Consider the following 20,551-nt stretch of genomic DNA (forward strand, 5'->3'; position numbering starts at 1 on the left):
ATTGGTCGAACTCCGTATGAGGCAGCTTTTGGCCATCCGTTCCAGTCACTTTTGACTCACTCGGTAAGCCAAATGCCTGATGCCAATGTTGAAAGTCAATCATTGGATGAGATTTCTGACAGTGTGAAGCTTCGGCTAAGCAAGGCTCGGGAATCTTATTCACGGCAGGCTAATAAGCATCGGCAGGATGTTTCGATCAAGGAAGGAGATTGGGTGTATTTAAGAATCATGAAGCAACATCTTAAGTAAGTTGGAAAGAAGTGTCCCAAGTTATCTTTTCGTATGTATGGTCCATTTCCAGTCATTAAAAAGATAAATGAAGTTTCAATGAAATTGCAGTTACCTAACTCATGGTCAATGCACAACGTTTTTCATGTTTCTTGGTTGAAAGTGTTTCAGGGAACACCTCCAAAGGACATTTCGGAAGAAGAAGAACCGGAGATCATCGATGAAGCTGAAGTCATGGAGCCGGAGCAAGTGTTGTTGCATCGGTTTCGACATGGTTCAAAGAAGCAAGTGAGACAATACTTTTTGAATTTCAAGGACCGAGGGACCCACGAAGCGGTGTGGATCGACGAAGAGTTTTTCAAGGATTATCCAGAGTTGTTGGCCGACTACAAGGAATCCATGCAGCTCGGTACCAGTACCTCACTTTAAAAAGGAGGGGATGTCACGTGACACATCCAACCCTATGTGTCCGTGGACAAGCTACAGCATAACAGGGTTAAGTCAATCCAGTCAGTCTAGATTAGAAGTGATTTGGCACTTTTGTGAGTCTATTCGTAGACCGTGCATGCCCAGTCACTTAGTGTAGATGCATATCCTCTGGTTGCACACAACATGATCATAAGCATTCCCATCAGAATCCATCAAGGGAATTTTCCAATGCATTTAGCCTATTTTACTTATTTTTGACATTTTTCACTTATTATTTTTAAGTGACTTTTGTTGGAAAGTAGGTAGGGCAAATTGAGTAAGATTGTATATAAGCAAACCTAAGCTAGCACTAATTGGCAGAAGAGGCAGCAGGAGCTCCACCCTCAACAAGCAACTTCTCAAGCAAGAACCCCGTGAAGGCAATTTTCCCTCAAGCAGACTCTCTAGCATTTTCCATCCTCATCGCCTAGCTTCCAGACATTTGCGTTTTCAGCAGGATTCATCGCCACAGACATCAGCCCCTTGGCGTTTTTCATCAAGGTGATCATCACCCACATACCCCCCGCATTGGCGTTTCTAGATCTCCATCATCGCCCACTTTTGGCCTAGCATTTTCAGCAGATAAGACCCGCCATTTTCAACAGACAAAGACTTGTACTTTCAGCCCTAAAGACCATCCGATTTCAGCCCCCAAGTACCCGCAGGTTTTCAGCCATAAAGATCAGCAAGGGAAGCGTTTTTCATAGCGTTTTCAGCCGCAGCAAAAATCAGCCATTAGCGTTTTTGGAGAGCAGATACACACCTTCGGTTTTCAGCCATAGCATCGGCCTCGTCACCCCCGTCCACGACACCGACATAGTCTAAACTTGCATCAGTCACATGCATCCTCATTGTACCAATTTGTGCAATCAATAGTAGACCACTCTCGCCGACGAGAGTGGGGCCTTCGGAGGAGGGTTTTACAACGTCTTTGGTGTCGTATTTCTCTTCTCTCTCTATCTCTCAGTCTCATACACTTGCACGCACAGTGTCCACTCACTTTGTTCGTGATCGATGCACTCTCTCATTGAAGACGGAAGGCTCTCCCTTCCATAAGAACAAAAAGGAACCTTGAGCACATTATGGAGCACTCATCTTGAGAAAGAACAACATTCATTCCGTTGCACCTTACATAGGTGGGCATAATCTTGCAATTGAGTTAATTCGAGGGCATCTACCCTCAATTACTTTTTGTAATAAAAAATATTTCTAGGGTACCCTAGATTACTTTCAGCGCCCGCCGCTTTACATACATGTTTTAAGTAAATTAGGACCCCCATGTTTCACAACGCACGTATGAAAAAGTTGTTAGGGCATGCGCCTCTCATGGGTGAGGTCACCTGTTCAAATCCCACGTCCGCATAATGGGGTACCCTAGATTACTTTCGATGCGGGTTACCCTAGATTACTTTTTACCTTAGATTACAAAAGTAATCTAGGGTACCCGCATTACAGATCTACAGCTCACAATGTCCCCGCCGTAGATCCCACCCTCCCATGCCCATGCCACCTAGTCCCGAGGCCAAAAGGGTGGAATTTGGAGAGGAATGTGTGGAGATTCTAGCTTTTTGTTAATTCTCTCAAATGTGTGTTATGCTTATAGGAGAAAAGGGGATGAGGCTAGGGGAAGGTTGAATAACCATGTAACGATAAAGCAACTCAACGTGGAACATTTTGATATAAAAAGTCTAAAGATCATCAAGTTTGGTACACTCTCACATATCCCGGTTTGTAGAGTAAACTTCTCGTCCGATCATGATTTATTTGGAGCTTATTGTCTAAGGTCAAAGTTTAGGCATTTTAGTTATACCTCACATGTTGGCAAAAAATTGGGTTGTCTTGATAGGTTTCCCTTGAAATTTAGGGCTAATCAAATGGTTTTTTGAGAGCATTGATCGGATTGGCGTTTACAACATAGGAATTACAAACTTTGGGAGGACTTGTTGGTGGAACAAGGGGGGCTTACTCACAAAAAGTAGGATGGAGTATATCCCATTGCTCCAATATCCTCACATTTTTGCTAGTGCGTGAGTAGCGAGCATGAGACTAAAAATGTGAAATTCATTGATTATTAGGAGGTAGATCTCGATGGCATTGCTCGCACGTGCTTAAGAAAACTCCGTTGGGAGAGTGACAGTTAGGGCATGTCCATGTAATAGGGCCGTCTGGAGCTCGAGAAAGAGGGGCATGGGAACGTTGCCTTGATCGACCTGTGGGTAGTAGGCATAGTGAGGTGAGGATTGCAACAAAAAAGACAAGGACAATTGCCAACATGAGAGCCCGCTGTGATTCAGTAAGGGAGAGTTCCCACGGGCAAAGATTGAAGACGAGAGTGTGGACGAGGGTGAGTATGGAAAGGGTGTAAAATGCGCAGGCGCGGGATTTCAATAACCAAGCTGCTGTGAAGGCTGAGCCTAGCGTCAGCATGACGTCCTGGATGGATCGGTGCGTGTCCCAAGTAATGGCCTGCATCAGAGGCTGATCAGTAATATGGAGAGAGAGAGAGAGAGAGAGAGAGAGAGAGAGAGAGAGTGCTGGACAGTGTGTGTGTGTGTGTGTGTGTGTGTGTGTGTGTGTGAGTGAGAGAGAGAGAGAGAGAGAGAGAGAGAGAGAGAGAACCTTGCACACTGCTGCCAACAGCGTCCTGTGGTGAGGGGCAATGAAGAGGAAGAATGCTGTTATCACCAAAGCCACCGCGAGGTCTGCATCCATCGCTCAACACACACTCCCTCCCCCTCCCCCCCTTTTAGACCTCTCACGGCCACACGGCTCTTTGACGTACTCAAAGTCTCCCTGGTCTCCCCCTTGAAGTACTTGTCAAAATTTGAAGTTCTCTTCGCGGCCAGCTCGGCACATAGAGCCGAGTCCCGCTGTTCTGTAAAGTGCTAGGGTGCATTTGCACAATGCAAAAGCAAATTTTTGTCTAAGATCAACAATCTCAACGGCCCAAGTTACTCCCACCGTTGATCTTGGTTGGGTTTGGTAAAAAGTTTAGGTGCCCTTCGTCCCGCTCTCCGCTCAAGCCCACGCACTCCCACACCTTATCCAACCCGCTTATCATGCATCCATGCAGGGATTACGAACCCACGCATATAAAACCATGCCCCCTCTGGTCGCGTGGATCCGACGGCCTAAAGCTCCCTCTCCCCCCCCCCCCCCCCCCCCTCCGCGCCGCCGAAAAGGTTCCCCGCCGTTGATCCCACAAATAACACCCTCTGTTATTTATATTCGAGGGTTGCAATGCATAACTCTACGGAGTTGCACTTGTCTTCTTTGGATTCCGCATGAGAGAGAGTGGAGAGAGATGGGCAGAGTTTTTCCAACTTTGCCGAAATTGGCAAAGTTGAGACAAAAACAACGTTCTCATGAGAGATTTAATTTTTTAGCAAAACTCACAATTGTGACTGAATTATATTAATCAACCCAAATAGTTACAAGGTCTTGTCATACTCGTGTTGAGCCATGACATCATCCAGGTACCCAAATTACATCGGCCAACAGGGCAGCCACCCCAACCAACTTATCCTTGATACATAAGGTCCATTATCATGTTCTTCTGAGAACTTTTAATAGCCAACATTTTCCCCCGTCCTAGGCATGCCCTCTGCTGACAGCAAGGCACAAGTAGTCCTAGACGAATCCTCCGATTGTTGCTTGCCTCCGAGCGTCCATATTATCACTTTGCTTTCTTGTATAATTTTTGTGAAGCTTGCCACCTCAAGACCTCCTTCAAACACACACCGGTTCCTTGTCTGCCATATTATGTAGGAAGAAGTACCTGACGATTTGAGTGCTGATGAGGATGGCAAGACCACTTGAATTCTTCCCTCCAAGGAATAGATGTAAAACCCGATTTTCCATGTTCTTTGGACCCACTTGCATATTTTCCCTGCGAGGCCTTTGATAGTTGGGCAATCCATGAAGAGGTGGGCCAGATCTTCACTAGCCAACCTGCACCCCAAGCATCAATCTGACCCAATCCCTCTTTCCTGAATCTTCACCCCCATCGGTAGAGCACCCCAAATTACCTTTCATAAGAATACCTTCATGTGCTATGGAATCTTTGGCTTCCAAATGTTCTCCATTACTTGCTCCCACCTTTCCTCCGGCCATTGTTTTTTCCATATCTTGTTAAGGGGGCTAGACCAATTCTTCTTATGCATCATTGTATGGTAGATGTCTTTAGTATGGGGTTTTCATAAGAGACTGCTTACAGGCCATTTTCTGGCATTCCAGTCAAACTCCGAACCACAGATAGGCATCACTATACTGTCAAGCTCTTTCATCACTTTGTGGACAAGCAAGACCTCCAAGCTAGTCAGTTGGTACTAGGTAACCATAATGTCAATGGTTTTCCAACTCTTGTTGTCATTATCCCAGAAGTGCCCCCAGTCGGCTATCTCTATCCAATAGGAAATTTGTGGCGGTTCTGTAACTTTGGAAAGCCAGGGAGACCAATGCAAAATGGAGTTCTTGAAGTATCTGGTTTTCTCCCCCTACATTAAGACTCTTGTTGCTCTATCGCATTTTCTTACCAATTCTCCTGAGCTGCCCCCCAGTCTTAGAGTAGTCCACGTCGGGGCTAGTAGCTTGTCATGAACCGCCACCCCTCTCCACTTTCCACCTTTCGAGCCAAGTTTAGCTGCTTCCATCATATCTTTGATCATGATAGTCCAAACTTGATCCTGTTCAGCCAAGGAAACAACCGACTTGGCACAACAAGCTTTTGCATGGGCCACAGGGTTCAGAATTCCAAGGCCTCCTTGATTCTCAGGCCGAGCAACTGATCCCAATGGGCCCATTGCCATGGCCTGGAGGATTTCATGTTGTTTTTCCATAAAAACCTTTTCACTGGTTTTAAGAACTCTTTCCAGTGACACTTAGCCATCTTGAGAAGCGGGCTAGTGAAGGCAATATAAGGAATCATAAAGGCATTTATCACTTTTATCCGACTTGGGAATGGGAGAAGAGCATACTCCCACCTACTCATTTTTGTTTTGATTTTTTCAAGCACCCATTCAAATCTTTGCTTGTGAGTTACGTCCACTCCCAAGGGGGCTCCCAGATGTGTGAAGATATTTCCTTTTTTGACAATCTCCCTCGACCAGACAGAAGGGTCAAATGAGTCATTTTCCGATAGGGAGATCAGCCTTGACTTCTCTATATTACACTGGGATCCCGAAGCTACTGAAAAAATTTGTACAATCTCCAGAGCTTTCCTGATGACCTGGGGGCATGCCTTCAGGAAGAGGAGAGAACCATCTACAAAAAGTTTTGCTAGGAGTTGGCTATTTCCTGGCAAAGCCAGGCCTTGCAACTCCCCTCGTTCCGCACTAGCTTCGAACGTCGTGATTAAAGGATGTGATCCTATGGCAAAAAGTAGGGGGGACCAGAGGGCATCCCTGCTTAATAGACCTTTTGACCTCAAAAGAGCCCACAATTCTATCGTTGAACGCGAGCTCTGACTGGCTTCCATCTCCCAGTACACTTATTAGACGACATAGGCGCGACCCAAAGCCCAGAGCTTCCATGACGGCTTCTATATGTGTCCATGTAATTTTGTCATAATCCTTATCCAGTTCCAACTGTAGCAGTACACACTCTTGCTTTGTGACAGTTGTGTACTCGATGCCCACCATTGCTGCCAAGATGTTATCGTAAATGGACCTTCCTTTGATGAGCCCATGTTGATGGGGAGAGATGATCTTGGTTAGTAAGGGGGCTAGTATGAGGGCTACAACTTTAGCAATAATTTTATAGGCCACCGACATCATCGTTATAGGGCGCAAGTGTTTCAGTTGTGAACAACAAATCTGTTTGGGGATGGGTTTGATAAGCCCTCTCTTTACACTTAACTGCAACGACCCTTCAACAATGGCTTTATTGGCCATTCTTGTGATTGGGACCTTGAGATCGTCCCAAAATTCTCTATAGGATTCCACCGTCATCCCATCCCAACCAGGGGACTTTTCCTTGCCAAGGGCTTGCAATGCTAGTGAACATTCATCTTCGGAAAATGCCCTTTCCAAGAAATAATCTTTTGAGTGGGGAATCTTCTTCTTGACACTCTAAAGTAAGGACCCTCTAGCTTCTTCCACTTCTTGGGACTGGATCTCTGGCCGTCCAATGATTTGACAAAGATAGTTCATAGCCATCTCATTGTGGTTATGAATTGTTGTCTCTTTCTCATCATACAACGAGCGGCCGTGGCCTCGGCTCTTCTTGATTTTTAAAGCCCTAAAAAAAAAGGCTTGATTAGAGGCTTCAGGTTGAAGGAAAGTCTCCCTGGAAAGAAGCCTTGCCTTTTTTATATCTTCCAACTGCTCATTCGCAAGGTTAGATTTGGCTTCGAGCCATCGTTTGTGCTCATCCTCAGTAGCAAGCCCATTGGCTTTTCTGGAGGTAAGCAATTGTACCTCCACTGTAAGTTGCAGAAGGTGTACCTCAGTAACTTTCTTGATTTGGGGGCCCGAGGTTTTGATTGCTTTTTGGATGCTCCGAGCAAAGACGTCCCACGCATTGTGTTTGTTGAGGTCGACATCTTTTTTGAGCTTACCTAGTGCTTTCTTGGTTAGATTCCTGAAAAGAGGGTCTTTGAATAGGTGTGCCCCTGTTATTAACAGTTTTTTCCCTCCTCTTGGGGTCTGCTCCTCTCCTGTATTCTTCTTAAAATGTACATGCAGAGGTATGTGATTCGAGAGGCTTTTTGTTGGGACTACCTTCATCTCCATCAACGACGGTATCCAATCAGCTTGGTGTGAGCAATAGCATCTGTCCAACCTGGAGGCAGTGCGGACATACTGGAGGCTTGTGTAGGTGAACCCAGGCGTGCTGTTCCATGGCCCAATTTCCCATAAGTCGATCATCGCCCACTTTTCACACAAACTTTGCCATTCAAACCTTTCCTAGCCAGCCAGCATACTGGAGGAACCTGTTCTATCCCTGCTCTTTTCTACCATATTGAAGTCGCCAACCAATAACCACTCACCTTCAATAGGAGTATCTCTGAGATGCATCCATAATTTAGCTCTCTCTTTTGCATTGCAAGGGCCGTACACATTCACAATGGTGAAGGGATGCCCTTCCCATCTGATTCTAATCCCCAAGATTCTGTCGGATGGGTGGTTAAGAACCAACTTGGGCTCCAATTCTCTGTCCACAATGCTGAGGACACCACTGAAACCGTTACTTCCTTCTCCGTATAATCCCAGTTTCTTCCTAGCACCTGCTTTCTCTTGCTATGGGCATCTAAGTGGTGTTCCTGGATGGTGGCCCAGCATTTGATTGTCTTCTCCTTTTTTACTTCTTCCCAGAATAGAGTACTCTTCTTACGGGTTTTCAACCCCTTTACGTTCCAAGATTGGATAGTGAGCGACTCCATCTGTAATGAGGGGTTCATCGTGACAAAGGAACAAATTCTTCAGCATCTGAATCATCTCCCCCCCCCCCGGGCACCAGGAGAATTCGGGGGTTCCAAGTCAGGGGATTTCTTTCCTTGCAGTGCTGCAAATGGATTGTGCAGTGGGATAGTGAACCCCCCTCCTTTCCCAGGGGTGGAGGATGGATTAGATCCTTTCACCTCAAGTGTTCTCACAATTTGAAGCACTTTGGAGTCTCTTGCCACTGCCTTCACCCTTTTGGCTCTTTTCAGACAAGGGTTGAACAATCGTCATTGTCAAAAATTTCGGGGTAGCAGCGGCAGTAATGAACCTGTTATTATTGCCTGCACCTTCGGAGGTTCGCTGTATGAGAATCAGTTCCTCCACAACGTTTCCCTGCATCTTCATATATATTTTGTCACCTATTATACCTCCTTTATCCGTCCCTTCATTTACCCCTTTGTTACTGCCTCCTTGCTTCTCCAACCCTTCCATCGAGGTTTCCATTTTTCTAGGGCCTTGTGCTGCCGGATCTGCACTATCATTAGACTTCAAGAGGAAATCCTTAGCGAAGTGTCCAAAGTTGTTGCATTCAAAACATGCTCCAAAGTATGTTCCAAAGTTTAGTGGAATAGTAACAAGCCCAGCTCCGACATTGATAACCATGCTCTTAGGTGGCATTTTAGACACATCCCAGCCTATACAAACCATGTTTGAGGCTCTGCCAAATCCTCTCTTATTAGGTATAAATAAGGGAGTGCCCAATTGACTAGCAAGCATTCTGAGATTTTCCCATAGCCAGCTAGGCAGTCCCACAAACTCAATCCAGACCATATGAAACCCTTGAAGAGATTCAGCTGAGTCAAACACTGGCTCCCAAGGCACCACACAAATTGTAGTCCTATTAAATACTAGGGGTCCTTTTTCAAGTAATTGTTCCACATTGGAGGCCTCTTTGAATCTCACTGAACAAAAACCTTTAGCTAGGTAAGAAGTACTTTCAACTGCTCCTCCGGACCAAGAATTTGAGGGCCCTGAAGCCATTGAATCATCTCAAACCTGTTCGGGATTCTTCCATTGAACCCAAATACAAGTGTTAGCTTAGCTTGCCTGGATAACTGTTTTTTGATAAGCGTTGGTGGAACCGCTACAGTAATAGCCTCGGCTACCTCCACCTGTTGTGGCAGAGACTTTAATAAAGCAGAAAAAGCTCGATCTGCCAAGCCGTCTTCTACCAGCCCATTGTATTCTGTTTAGGAGCAAGTTCTTTTGTTGTTGTTAGGGCCGGACTCAATCCTTTTGTTGACTTCCGTGAGCTCTCGCTGGGTCTAGTTCTTGTATTCTACAGTTTTCTGATATCTCCTTCACCCAACATCCCTTCTGCTGAGCCTTTTCCATAATCATTAGAGCTAGGCCCCTTGAGTATGCTAGCAAACGAAATACCTAGCATGCGAGCAACAGATGCACTTGACGCCTTATTTACGTTCGTACAGATGGGACCCCGAGGAACTCCGTCTTTCAGGGTTTTTACTCGAATGTGAACCCTTGAGCTGAGCCCATTTTCTCTCTTGTTTCCTCAGAAGGAACTTTTTCAATCGAGACAGTTTTTCCTCTCGTGAGAGATTTTAAGGGAGCATAAAAGGTAAGGCGCTATAACACGAGAACACCTTTGAACTTTGTATTTCTCTAAATTTGAAAAAGACAAGTACCCTCAAATAAGGCCATCCATTCCGTGAAAGAAAGTGTTTCTAAGAGGGGTTTCGCACAAGAGGGGTTTCGCGTTCGTCATCAACCCTTGTTGAGCATTAAAATAAACCCTCGCCTAGTGTAGCTGTGCAATTGACCCATGTTGGCCATGTGTCTTGCAGCTCTTAACCGATGCAATTTGGAAAACTTTGCCCATTTAGGTAGAGTTACACTAGCTATGCATGGTGAACCCTCCCCTGCACATGCGAAACCCTTCCATGTTTGTAAAACGGGACTCAACCCCCTCTCACGTCCGAAACGCCTCTAATACTGTCTTTTGTGAGTATTGAGAGTACTTAGAGTATTTAGAAATAAGTATAAAGAATCTTTCACTCTTACTTCATTTAGAAAAAAAAAACCTCATACCACTAATATCCCTAATCTCAAGTAGAACTCAACTCGTACCTGAGATGTTGCCATTTTCACCAGTTACAAGTATAATAAATTTCTTTTTCTTGCGTACATAGTTAGAAGTATCTAAACCCGAAAAAGCACCACTATTAGAAAAGTTGGGTCGAATGTACACTAGAGACCTAGCGATGGCGTAGTCCTTGTGAGCGTGAGTGTTCAACAGTGGTATGATGAGTGTGGGGAGTTATCGCCTCCATCATCCCTTGGTGTGCATATGCTTGCTACTGCAGAGCCAATGTACTAAATAATAGGCTCAAGGGCCTGAGTTGTTCTGGCTCAAGGGCTACATTCCCTGTTGAATCAGAGTGCCCTTTCTTGGGTTGTGAGAGTCTTACACTACTCACTTAACTAAGCCCTTTTGTGTTTGGGCCCACTTGGTGTTTTGGCTCGCATCTGCGACCCGTGGTGGCCTTGCACAGGAAGCATATCCCTGCTTGGTCAAGTCTGTTGTAAGAAAGCTAAGCAGTACGCGCGGTGCGTTAAGCAGCAAGTTCTTTAGCACGTGCGGTGCATTTCTCCCCCCACTTTAGCACGCCTTGAGTTCGGTGCTTGCGATTATTATATTTTGATCTCCTTGCGATTATTATCTGAAAGAGAAAGCGATTGTTATCTATTTGTTAGGGCGATTATTATCTCCTTGAAACCCTTTTGTGACTTGGTGTCGGTGAGGCTTTTCACCGCGCCATGGCGAGCTCCTCTAAGCCGTCCTACGCCGAAGCAGTGTGGTAGGCAAAGAGCAGCCAGACGCTCTGAAGGCTATCAATCCGATAGGCGACTTTGTGAAACCGGGCATCGATGATAGCGGTCAAAGATCCCTTACTAATCTGAGTAAGGAGGAACTGAAACAAAGAAAGATGCAGGTGGAAAAATACCTAGCGACAATCCTTTGTGCACTATCATTGAACAAAAGGTTACGCGAAGATTTGGCGACGCAGAAGGATGTTGCTGAAGTGGCCAAAGGGGACAGAGTTTTCCAAGCACTCAAGAAGGCGCTCCCGCAGCGTGTCGAGGTGGAAGATGCCGTTATGGTGGTTGTTCCCCCTGCCATTGTGAAAAGACAACTTGCGAAGGTTGCAAATTTCACTCTGGTCTTCAGGTTTATGGGGAGAGTTCCCAATAGAATTGAGCTCAGTAACTGGCTTTGCAGTCCACGGTTTTGAATGAGCACGGATCGGTAATGTTCACCCAATATATAGCAAAAGGATTCGTGTCAGTTCAGTTCAACGACAATGCAATGGTTGAGAGGGTTTTGGCGAAAAGACCGATGTTCTTCAATTGCACGTCGGTGTGCGTGCTCCCTTGGGACCCTCTGTTTGAATCTAACGAGGCATTTAAGGATCTCTGCCCAGTATGGGTGGAGTTTGTCAACCTCCCCGTATGGCATAGGAAAAACTTGAAGACCTTGCAGCTTCGCTTGGTGATCCACTTTTTGTCCCATCTGCCAGAGCCTCGAGTGTAGCAGCAAACAAGGTCTATATCTGGTGGGATCTGCGGAAACCACAACCAAAGAACTTGGTGGTGAATGTTGGGGCAGGACTAAAGATCATTCCTCTGAACTTTAACACCTTCTTCGAGGCCCTATTTCAAATGCAAAAAATTCGGCCATTATGCGAGGGCATGTCCCAATGAGGTGCTAAAGCTTACACACTAGATGATGGAGAGAAGCGAATTACAGGCTACCCCACAGGGTGGCACGAATACAGTAGATCCAACAAAGAAGCCTACTGAAAATCTTGGCAAGACAGAGGGTGGTCAAAATAAAGTCAACTCAAATAAAGATGTGGAGAAACAAGATCATGGCAACCGGGGTAAGGCGAAGACCACCCAAAGCTACCGCTTTTCATCCACCGCTCAGCAAAGAACGACCACCCTAGTAATGCAGAAGATCGTGATGTCTCCAACTTTTAGGTCAAAAGATGAGGGCTGGCAACAAGTATCTCATATTTCATGTAAACGGCTCAAAGCACAGGCTAGGGCCTTGGGACAAATCAAAGGTCTCCCACCGGATTTCCCAAAGCCTCCTTTCCTACATGACAACATATTCAAGGAAGACGAATCAAGATGGATACCATGCAGGTTCCAGCAGAAAAGGAGCCAGTGGAAGAGGACAACCTGAATGGGAACTCTGTTGAAGAGTTCCTGGAGGAAGAAGAATTTGTCCCCCTTTCCCAATGATGGATACTCTCTCTATTCAATCTTGGAATGTGAATGGATTTCCAAGAGTACCATTTGGATGCTCGTAGCAAGAGAAAATAGGCTGTAGGAAAAAAACTTATCTTTTATGGGGAAGGAAGTGACGGTTTCAGTGGTGTCTTGTTCATTGCTGACAGAGATTTGGAGCCAAAGATGGTTCTTAACCACCCCTCTTGAAGAGTCCTTGGTGTTAGAATCAGATGGGAGAATCAACCTATCGCAATAAAATGTTTATGGCCCTTGCAACGCAAAGAATAGAGCTAAACTGTGGATGCAGCTCAGGGATACTCCGATCGAAGGGGAGTGACTGATGGTTGGAGATTTCAATATGGTCGAGAAAAGCAAGGACAGAACAAGCTCCACCAGTTTACTGGCTGGCTCAGAAAAGTCTAAATGGCTAAGCTTATGTGAGAAGTGGGCTATGATTGACTTGTGGGAAGCGGGCCCATGGAACAACATGCCTGGATTCACCTACACAAGCCTTCATTATGCCCGCATTGCCTCTTGATTGGATAGATGCTACTGCTCTCATCAAGCTGACTGGATCTCATCGACATTAGAGATGAAGGTAATCTCGACAAAAAGCCTCTCCGATCACATGCCATTACACTTACAACTCAAGAAAGATAAAGGGGGGGGGGGGGGGGGGGGGCAATCCCCGAGAGGGAAGAAAAAGCTTTTGGTTACAGGGACACACCCGCTCAAAGACCCTCTCTTCAGAAGCATCACCAAGAAAGCGTTGGAAAATCTCAAGAAAGATGTGGGGATGAATAACCCTAGTGCTTGGAATATATTTGTTCCGAGTGTACAAACTTCGGGTCCTCGGGTTGAAAAAGCTAATGAGACACATATCAAACATCTCACAAAGGAGGTAGCGCAATTAGCCTCTAGGAAGGCTGTCGGACTGGCTACTGAGGATGAGCACAAGCGATGGCTTGAAGCTAAATCTCACCTGGCCAACGAACAGCTGGAGGAAATCAAGAAGGCAAGATTGCTCTCTAGGGAAACTTTCCTTCAACCAGAGCCTTCTAACCAAGCACATTTTTTAGGGCTCTGAAAGTGCGGAAGAGTCGAGGCCGTGTGCAAGTGCTCGATGATGAGAAAGGGAATACAATTCAAAACCTAGATGAGATGGCTGGACTTATGCTCAATTATGTCAGCCAAATTATTGGCCAGCCAGAGACCCAATCTTAGGAAGTGGAAGGAGCCCGAGCGTCTTTACTTGGGAGTGTTGAAAAGAAGGTTCCCCAGGAGGAAGCCAACCACATGGAAATGGCCTTCTCTAAGGAGGAATTCTCAGCATCACTAAAAGCTCTTGGCAATGAAATCCCCGATTGGGATGGACTGACGGCTGAATTCTTCAGGGAATTTTGGGATGATCTTCAGGGTCTAGTCACACGAATGGCCAATCAAGCTGTTTCCGAAGAGTCGTTGGATGCAAGTGTTAAGATAGGGCTTATCAAGCCCATCCCCAAATAGATCTGTTGCTCTCAAATTAAACATTGGCGTCCCATTACGATGACGTCAGTAGCATACAAAATTATTGCCAAGGCAATAGCTCTCAGACTTGCCCCCCTCCTGAGTCGGATCATCTCTCCCCATCAACACGGGTTCATTAAAGGGAGATCTATATATGACAATATCTTGGCAGCAATGGTAGGAATAGAGTATGCATCCTTCTCCAAGAAAGAGTGCATCTTGCTGTAGTTGGACCTTGACAAAGACTATGATAGAATAGAATGGTCATAAAGAAGAAGTCATGGGAGCTCTGGGCTTTGGGCCTCGCCTTTGTCCCCTGGTACGCACACTAGGCATTGACAACCGATCAGAGCTCCTGTTTAATGACAAAATTGTGGGCTCTTTTGAGGTTAAAAGAAGGTATATTAAGCAAGGATGTCCCCTGGCCCCCTTGCTTTTCGCCATCGGATCGCATCCTCTCATTACGATGCTTGAAGCCAGCGCTGCACGGGGAGAGATTCAAGGTATGGTATTACCAGGCAACGACCAACTACTGACCAAAATATTCGCAGATGATTCGCTCCTATTCTTGAAGGCGTGCCCTCAAGTTGTCAGGAGAGCTCTTCAAATTGTGCAATTATTTGATGTTGCCTCAGGATCCAAGTGCAATATAGAGAAGTCAAGACTTATCTCCCTATCGGAGAATGACTCTTTTGACCCTGCAGTCTGGACATGAGAAATTATCCCAAAAGCAAGTGTATTCAGACACCTGGGAACCCCTGTAGGGGTGGACGTAACCCACAGGCAAAGATTTCAATGGGTCCTTGAAAAAATAAGCTAAAAAATGAGAAGATGGGAGTTTGTTCTCCTCCCCTTCCAAAGCCGTATTAGAGTGATTAATACTTTTATGATCTCGTATATTGCTTTCCTTAGCCCCGTGCTCAAGATGGCTAAGTGTAACTGGAAAGAATTCTTAAAACCGGTGAAAAGGTTTCTTTGGAAGAACAACACGAGAACCTCCCAGCTATGGCAGTGGGCTAGATGGGAGGTTGCTGCTCACCTGGTAGACCAAGGAGGGCTTGGCATTCTTAACCCTGTATGCCAAATTTATGGTCTCATTGGCTAAACAGGACCAAGCTTGGTCTATCATGAACAAGGAAATGCTTGATGAAGTAAAACTGGGATTGAAAGGGGGAAAGTGGAAGGGGGTTGTGATGCACGACAAACTTCTCGCCCCAAAGTGGTCTTATCTTAGATCTGGTGGACTCTCAGGGGAGCTGATGAGGAAGTACAAAAGAGCAGTTGAGGTTTTGGAATGAGGGGAAGCAAGCAGATACTTTAAGAACTCCATTTTGCATTGGTCCCCTTGGCTCTCTAAAATATTGGGGCCGTCACAAAGACCCTATTGGATAGAAATGGCCAGGAATGTGAATAATAAGGGGCTTGTTCAATTAGAGCAATTCTGGGATGGCAACAGGAAGTGCTGGAGAACTGCTGACTCTTTAGCCATCCAATTTCAACTGAATGGCTTTGAGATCTTACTAGTCTACAGGGTGATGAAAGAGCTTGATAAGGTGGTGATGCCAATTTGTGAATCCAACTTTTAATGGGACGCTTGGAGATGGCCCGGGAGTAGCCTCTTTTGGAAACCACATTCTCAAGGCATTTACCATGCATTAATGCACAAGGCTAATTGGTGTAGCCTCCTCAACAAATTATGGAAGAGGCACTAGACGGAAAAACGGTGGGAGGGAGTCATGGAGAACATCTAGAAGCCAAGGTGGCCTTAGTATATGAGGATATTTTTGTGGAAAGTGATCTGGGGTGCTCTATCGACGAACGTAAAGATACAAGAAAGAGGAATCGGGTCCGATCGTTGCTCGAGGTGCAGAATGGCTAGTGAAGACCTAGCCCAACTTTTCATGGGATGGCAGGCAATCAGTGGCATGGCTGGGAAAATATGCAAGTGGATTCAAAGGACATGGCAAATTAAGTTCTTCAAGACAGATTTGTTCTTTGGTAGTAACAGGTTGGGAAGTCCTGCTCTTCTTGTCTGCACTCAAATAATCAGGTACTACTTCTTTCACCATATTTGGCAAGCAAGGAACCGCCGCATGTCTGAGGGGGATCTGACTGTGGCAAGATTTTGTGAAATCATACAAGAGAGCAGAGTGACGATCCACATGATCGGAGGCAAACAAGCCTCAGAGGACTGGTCTAAAACAATACATGTCATGATGATATCTTGTAATAAATAAAGCCTAGGAGTAGCTGTGGTTTCTCGATCAAGCAGAAAACTTGTAATTCTTTGACCCTCAAGGCTCGGTATGAGCTCAAGTTTGGTGTATATTTTTGATGTTCTTAATACTATCCACTCACAATTGTGAGTCTTGCAAAAAAAAGAAGAAGTATACTAAACCCCTTTTTCTTGCGTACATTGTTGCCAAGTGTTTGCATTCCCTCCAAGTTCCAACATCCTCACTATTTTTTGGCCACATAGAAAAGGTGTGAAAGGCCTTGCATCTTTTAGGGTTGGGTTGGACATGTGTCCAGTAAGTGGGACTTCAAAGTATTGAAGACCAAAAGAAGTACTTCATGTTTGGTCTATATAAAGCCTTGCTAAAGCATGGAACTCTTGGGAGAAATTGTGAATTGTTCGATAAGGATTGTGGAGTGGTGCCATATGGCAAGTTGACAATGTCAAAATCTTTTCTTTCTCTTTCCTATAAGGGGGGCCTACTAAGCATTCTCATAGTATACTAGTGTTCCAACTTCCATACTGGCCAGTTTGTCTCGCTTCACCTTGGAAAGGGGGGGGGGGGGGGGGGGGGGAGGACAAATAAGCACAACACTGAGGAGAGATTTTTCAAACACCATGAAACTTTTAGAGGTTACACTTTACTGCCAAAAAGGATCTCTAATATGCCCATAGCACTGTTAGTAAAGCTTCAACACGATTAAGATACTGAAATGGAGCTCAATATACCTCTTAAATTTATAGCATTATAGGAAGCTTGTCTAGTTTTTTTTCCACTTTGCGATAAATAAGTGGGGATTTTGCAATCACTCTACACTAGCTTGGGCAAACATATGGTTAAAGGCCACACATTCAAAACCGTGTCAATGCTACATTGATTTTTCCACCATTGGTTCCGCTCAAGTCCTTATGTCAAATAGCTCGTGTATGGGATAACTGTCGCCTTTGACAACATAGGGAGGAAATTCCCCATTGCCTAACACACACACACACACACACACACACACACACACACACACACACACACACAAACACATCATAGCCCTTTAGTTCAATCAACACCACCTGCCTCGCTGATTTTTGCTACTATCGTTGTTGTCACCTATGTGGATGATTTGGAATGCATGCCAAAGATGACATCCGACCTTCTCCTTGGCCCCTTTTGATAGGAAGTTTACAAAAGTGAAAGCATCATATAGAGTGTTGCCCCTTTTTTTCTACCCTTCTTGTGATGCACTGCAAAAGAAGCTCGGGGGGTGCACTATGTAATCATGTTAATGTATAACATGAGCTCGAAAGGAGGGGGTTTAAAATGCAAAAGTTTTAGGCAATTTAATTGAGATACATTAAAATAAGGGATTTTTATATTCAATTTGAAAAAAAATATCCTAAAATAAGGGGTCATTTTATTCATTTAGACATGTTAAAAGAGGGGTTTTCTTAATACCCCGTGATGCAAGTTATATAGGGGGTACTGAAAGGTGAACCCCCCGAGAAAACAAGCATTCAAGCATTTATTAGCATTGCGTTAAACATTAGTTTCATGAAATGAACAACTCCTTACCATGATAGGCCTCTACCTTAGCCTCCAAGAGCCCTCTCTCAGGGTAGTCCAAGGAGCAGGGCCAATTAGCCCCTAGGGAGACCCACTCTTTATAGAAAAGAACATGCCACTGATAAGTAGAGAGTCTTAAAAACCCCCTATTTATGACTAGTATATATGATAATTATGACCCCTTCTTCTCATGCTTATAAGACCCGTAGTGAAATAAATGTAACATAAGGTCTGCGCTTTGGAAGGAAGTTCAGCATTTGCTACTTGAGTAGCACCATGGATTTTGGGTTGTTTTATCCCAAGAAGGAATCATTGCCACCAATTTTACATTCTTTTTGGATTGGTCTGGTTGATATGACACACAAGTGGCTTTTGTTTCATGCTCAATAGCTCATGCTTATCTTGGCTGAGCAAGAAGCAGTCTATAGTGTCCACTTCTAGTTGTGAGGCCAAGTAAAGGGCAGTCTTCTAGTTGTGAGGCTAAGTAAAGGGAAACCTTCACAACTATTGTTTAATGTGCTACACTTAGATGCCTTTTTGACTGACTTGGGTGTTGGAGAGCAATATTTTGTCACCACAATTCTCACAGAGAGTCAGAGTGCTTTGGCTATTGCAAGGGAGTCAATGTTTCATACTCACACAAAGCACATGGAGCTGCATTATCCTTATGTAAGGGAGAGAGACTATGCATGAAAGACAAGATTACCTTATGCCTATGTAGGACAACCCTACGGATCTTTTGAAAAAGGCTGCCTCATAAGAAATTGTGAGAGATTCCATCCTCAAGGGTCTATGCTAGAAATATAAAATTTTATATATTTATTTGGTACAAAAATTTAAGATACATCAAAGTGCAAAAGTAGAGACAGGGGAGAATTCCCGTGCTTGCTATAGCATGGAGTTTAAGACATGAGCGGTCCAAATGTACCTAGCAATTAGTGCTACCCTTGAATCTTTATGCATGAAGGTGGACTCAAATCACAACTGGAGGGTGAATAAATGTGTATGCCTAGGAAGAGAGAGAGAGAGAGAGAGAGAGAGAGAGAGAGAGAGAGAGAGAGAGAGAGAGAGAGAGAGAGAATATTGGGGGTGAAAATATAGTGCAAAGGGGGACACAAGAGAACACTTGAGACAAATTTCAATGCCCCAACTAAAATGAAACATGCACAAACCATGAATTATTTCATAAAAATTAAGTATATAATAACTAGCAAACTCAAAATAACATCATGAGAGCATTGGACCCTGTGTGGGATCAAACTGTCCACCCATCCACGTGCTTCCACTATGGATAGAGAGAATCTCACTTTGGTGAGAGTGATCTAGGACACCTCTGTCCCATGCCTCTCTCCATGAGCCCTAGCTCTAAAAGGATTCCGAAATACCTACCGATGGTAGGGAATCAACAACAACCATACAAGTTTAAACACAATGCCTCTTCAGTGCTAAACTTGGTGCCAACTCAAACCCCTCAAAGATGGATGAGCTGTAGGATGTGCCACATACTCTATACCAACTCTCTAATGGTACGTCCAGTGATTTCTACCACAGTTAATCTCTCTAACATGAACACAATCAAGTCGACCCTCATAGGCTCTTTGTTATTGTTGTGCAATGCATATTGCTAGGTGGTTATACAATGGTGTTTTGTATCAACATAAGCACGAGTCCTCTTTTTGCAACAACTATATGGATAAAAAATTCTTTCCAAGACTATCAATCATTTTGGGTCATTAATTTTCAGAAGTATACCTAGAATTTTGGTATACGTCAAAATTCAAAGAAAGGGGAGGAGGAATGTAGATGATGGAAACATGTGAAGGAGTACGAACGGAAGTGCGACACGAGAGAGAGTGCGAGAAGAAGAGCACGACGATATGGTGAACTCGCTCTACTGTAATGTGTAGAGCATAGTGAGTTCTTATTAGGTTTTAACAAAAGAATATGTGTACATACCTGGCGGCCCGCCCACTTACCTGGGCGACCACATTGGGCTTTATACCCCAACAACCTCCCACTTAAAGGCCAATGTGGTACTTTAGGTGTGAGAGAAGCTACTATACAAGCTAATATACAAGAGATGTAGAGAAGTGATGTACTACCCTACACCTAACTGCTTGCGAAAATGCGCAAAGCTCTCTGAGGGAAGTCCTTTTGTAAGTAGATCAATAGGATTTTCTGTGGTGTGAACTTTGACAAGCTGAAGTTGCTTATCCTCGAGCATTTCCCTGATGAAATGATACTTCACATCCACATGCTTGTCTTTGAGTGCTAAACTGGATTGCGAGCCAGTTGTATAGCACTTTGACTATCACAATATAACACAGGCATCTCTTCTTTGATTCCCAAATCTGTTACTAGTCGATTAAGCCAAATTGATTCTTTGCATGCCTCTGATGCTGCAACATATTCAGCCTCTGTAGTAGACTGAGTAGCACAATCTTGTAATCTAGAACGCCATGATACTGCTCCACCAGCCAATGTAAAGACATACCCTGACGTAGACCTTCGGTTGTCTAAGTCACCTGCATAATCCGAGTCTGTAAAACCCTTTACACTTAGCTCTTGACTCCCATAGCATATACGCATACTCTTTGTAGCTTTCAGGTATCTCAATATTCCTTTCACTGCCTCCCAATGTTTCTTGCTTGGGTTTGACATGTATCGACTTACTACTCTCACTGCAAATGCAATTTCTGGGCGAGTAGCAATCATTGCATACGTCAAACTACCCACTACAGACGCATATGGAATCTTATCCATTTCAGCCTGTTCTTCCTCCAACACAAGACAATCTTGTTTGCTAAGTTTCACATATGGTGGCAATGGAACACTCAATGCCTTTCCCTTCTCCAT

At 44.6% G+C, this 20,551-nt stretch overlaps 1 protein-coding gene across 1 annotated transcript; it reads right to left on the minus strand.

Moving 5' to 3' along the window:
* Positions 1-2,252: 2,252 nt before the first annotated feature.
* LOC147451160 (uncharacterized) lies at positions 2,253-3,426 on the minus strand. Its single transcript, XM_086520870.1, has 2 exons — positions 3,316-3,426; positions 2,253-3,162 (listed from the first exon to the last, which is right to left on the minus strand). The coding sequence occupies exons 1-2, from the start codon at positions 3,406-3,408 to the stop codon at positions 2,758-2,760; spliced, it is 498 nt and encodes a 165-aa protein (XP_086376996.1). The 5' UTR covers positions 3,409-3,426; the 3' UTR covers positions 2,253-2,757.
* Positions 3,427-20,551: the final 17,125 nt, after the last annotated feature.

This window comes from Adiantum capillus-veneris, chromosome 9 (genome assembly GCF_014529385.1).
Source record: "Adiantum capillus-veneris isolate H3 chromosome 9, ASM1452938v2, whole genome shotgun sequence".
NCBI lineage: Eukaryota > Viridiplantae > Streptophyta > Polypodiopsida > Polypodiales > Pteridaceae > Adiantum > Adiantum capillus-veneris.

What these genes read in the sequence shown, in the direction of transcription:
- LOC147451160 (XM_086520870.1), bottom strand. Translation starts at nt 3,408, where the DNA reads ATGGATGCAGACCTCGCGGTGGCTTTGGTGATAACAGCATTCTTCCTC. An exon ending in TGTTGGCAGCAGTGTGCAAG is followed by an intron (nt 3,163 to 3,315) that starts GTTCTCTCTCTC and finishes CCTCTGATGCAG; the next exon opens with GCCATTACTTGGGACACGCA.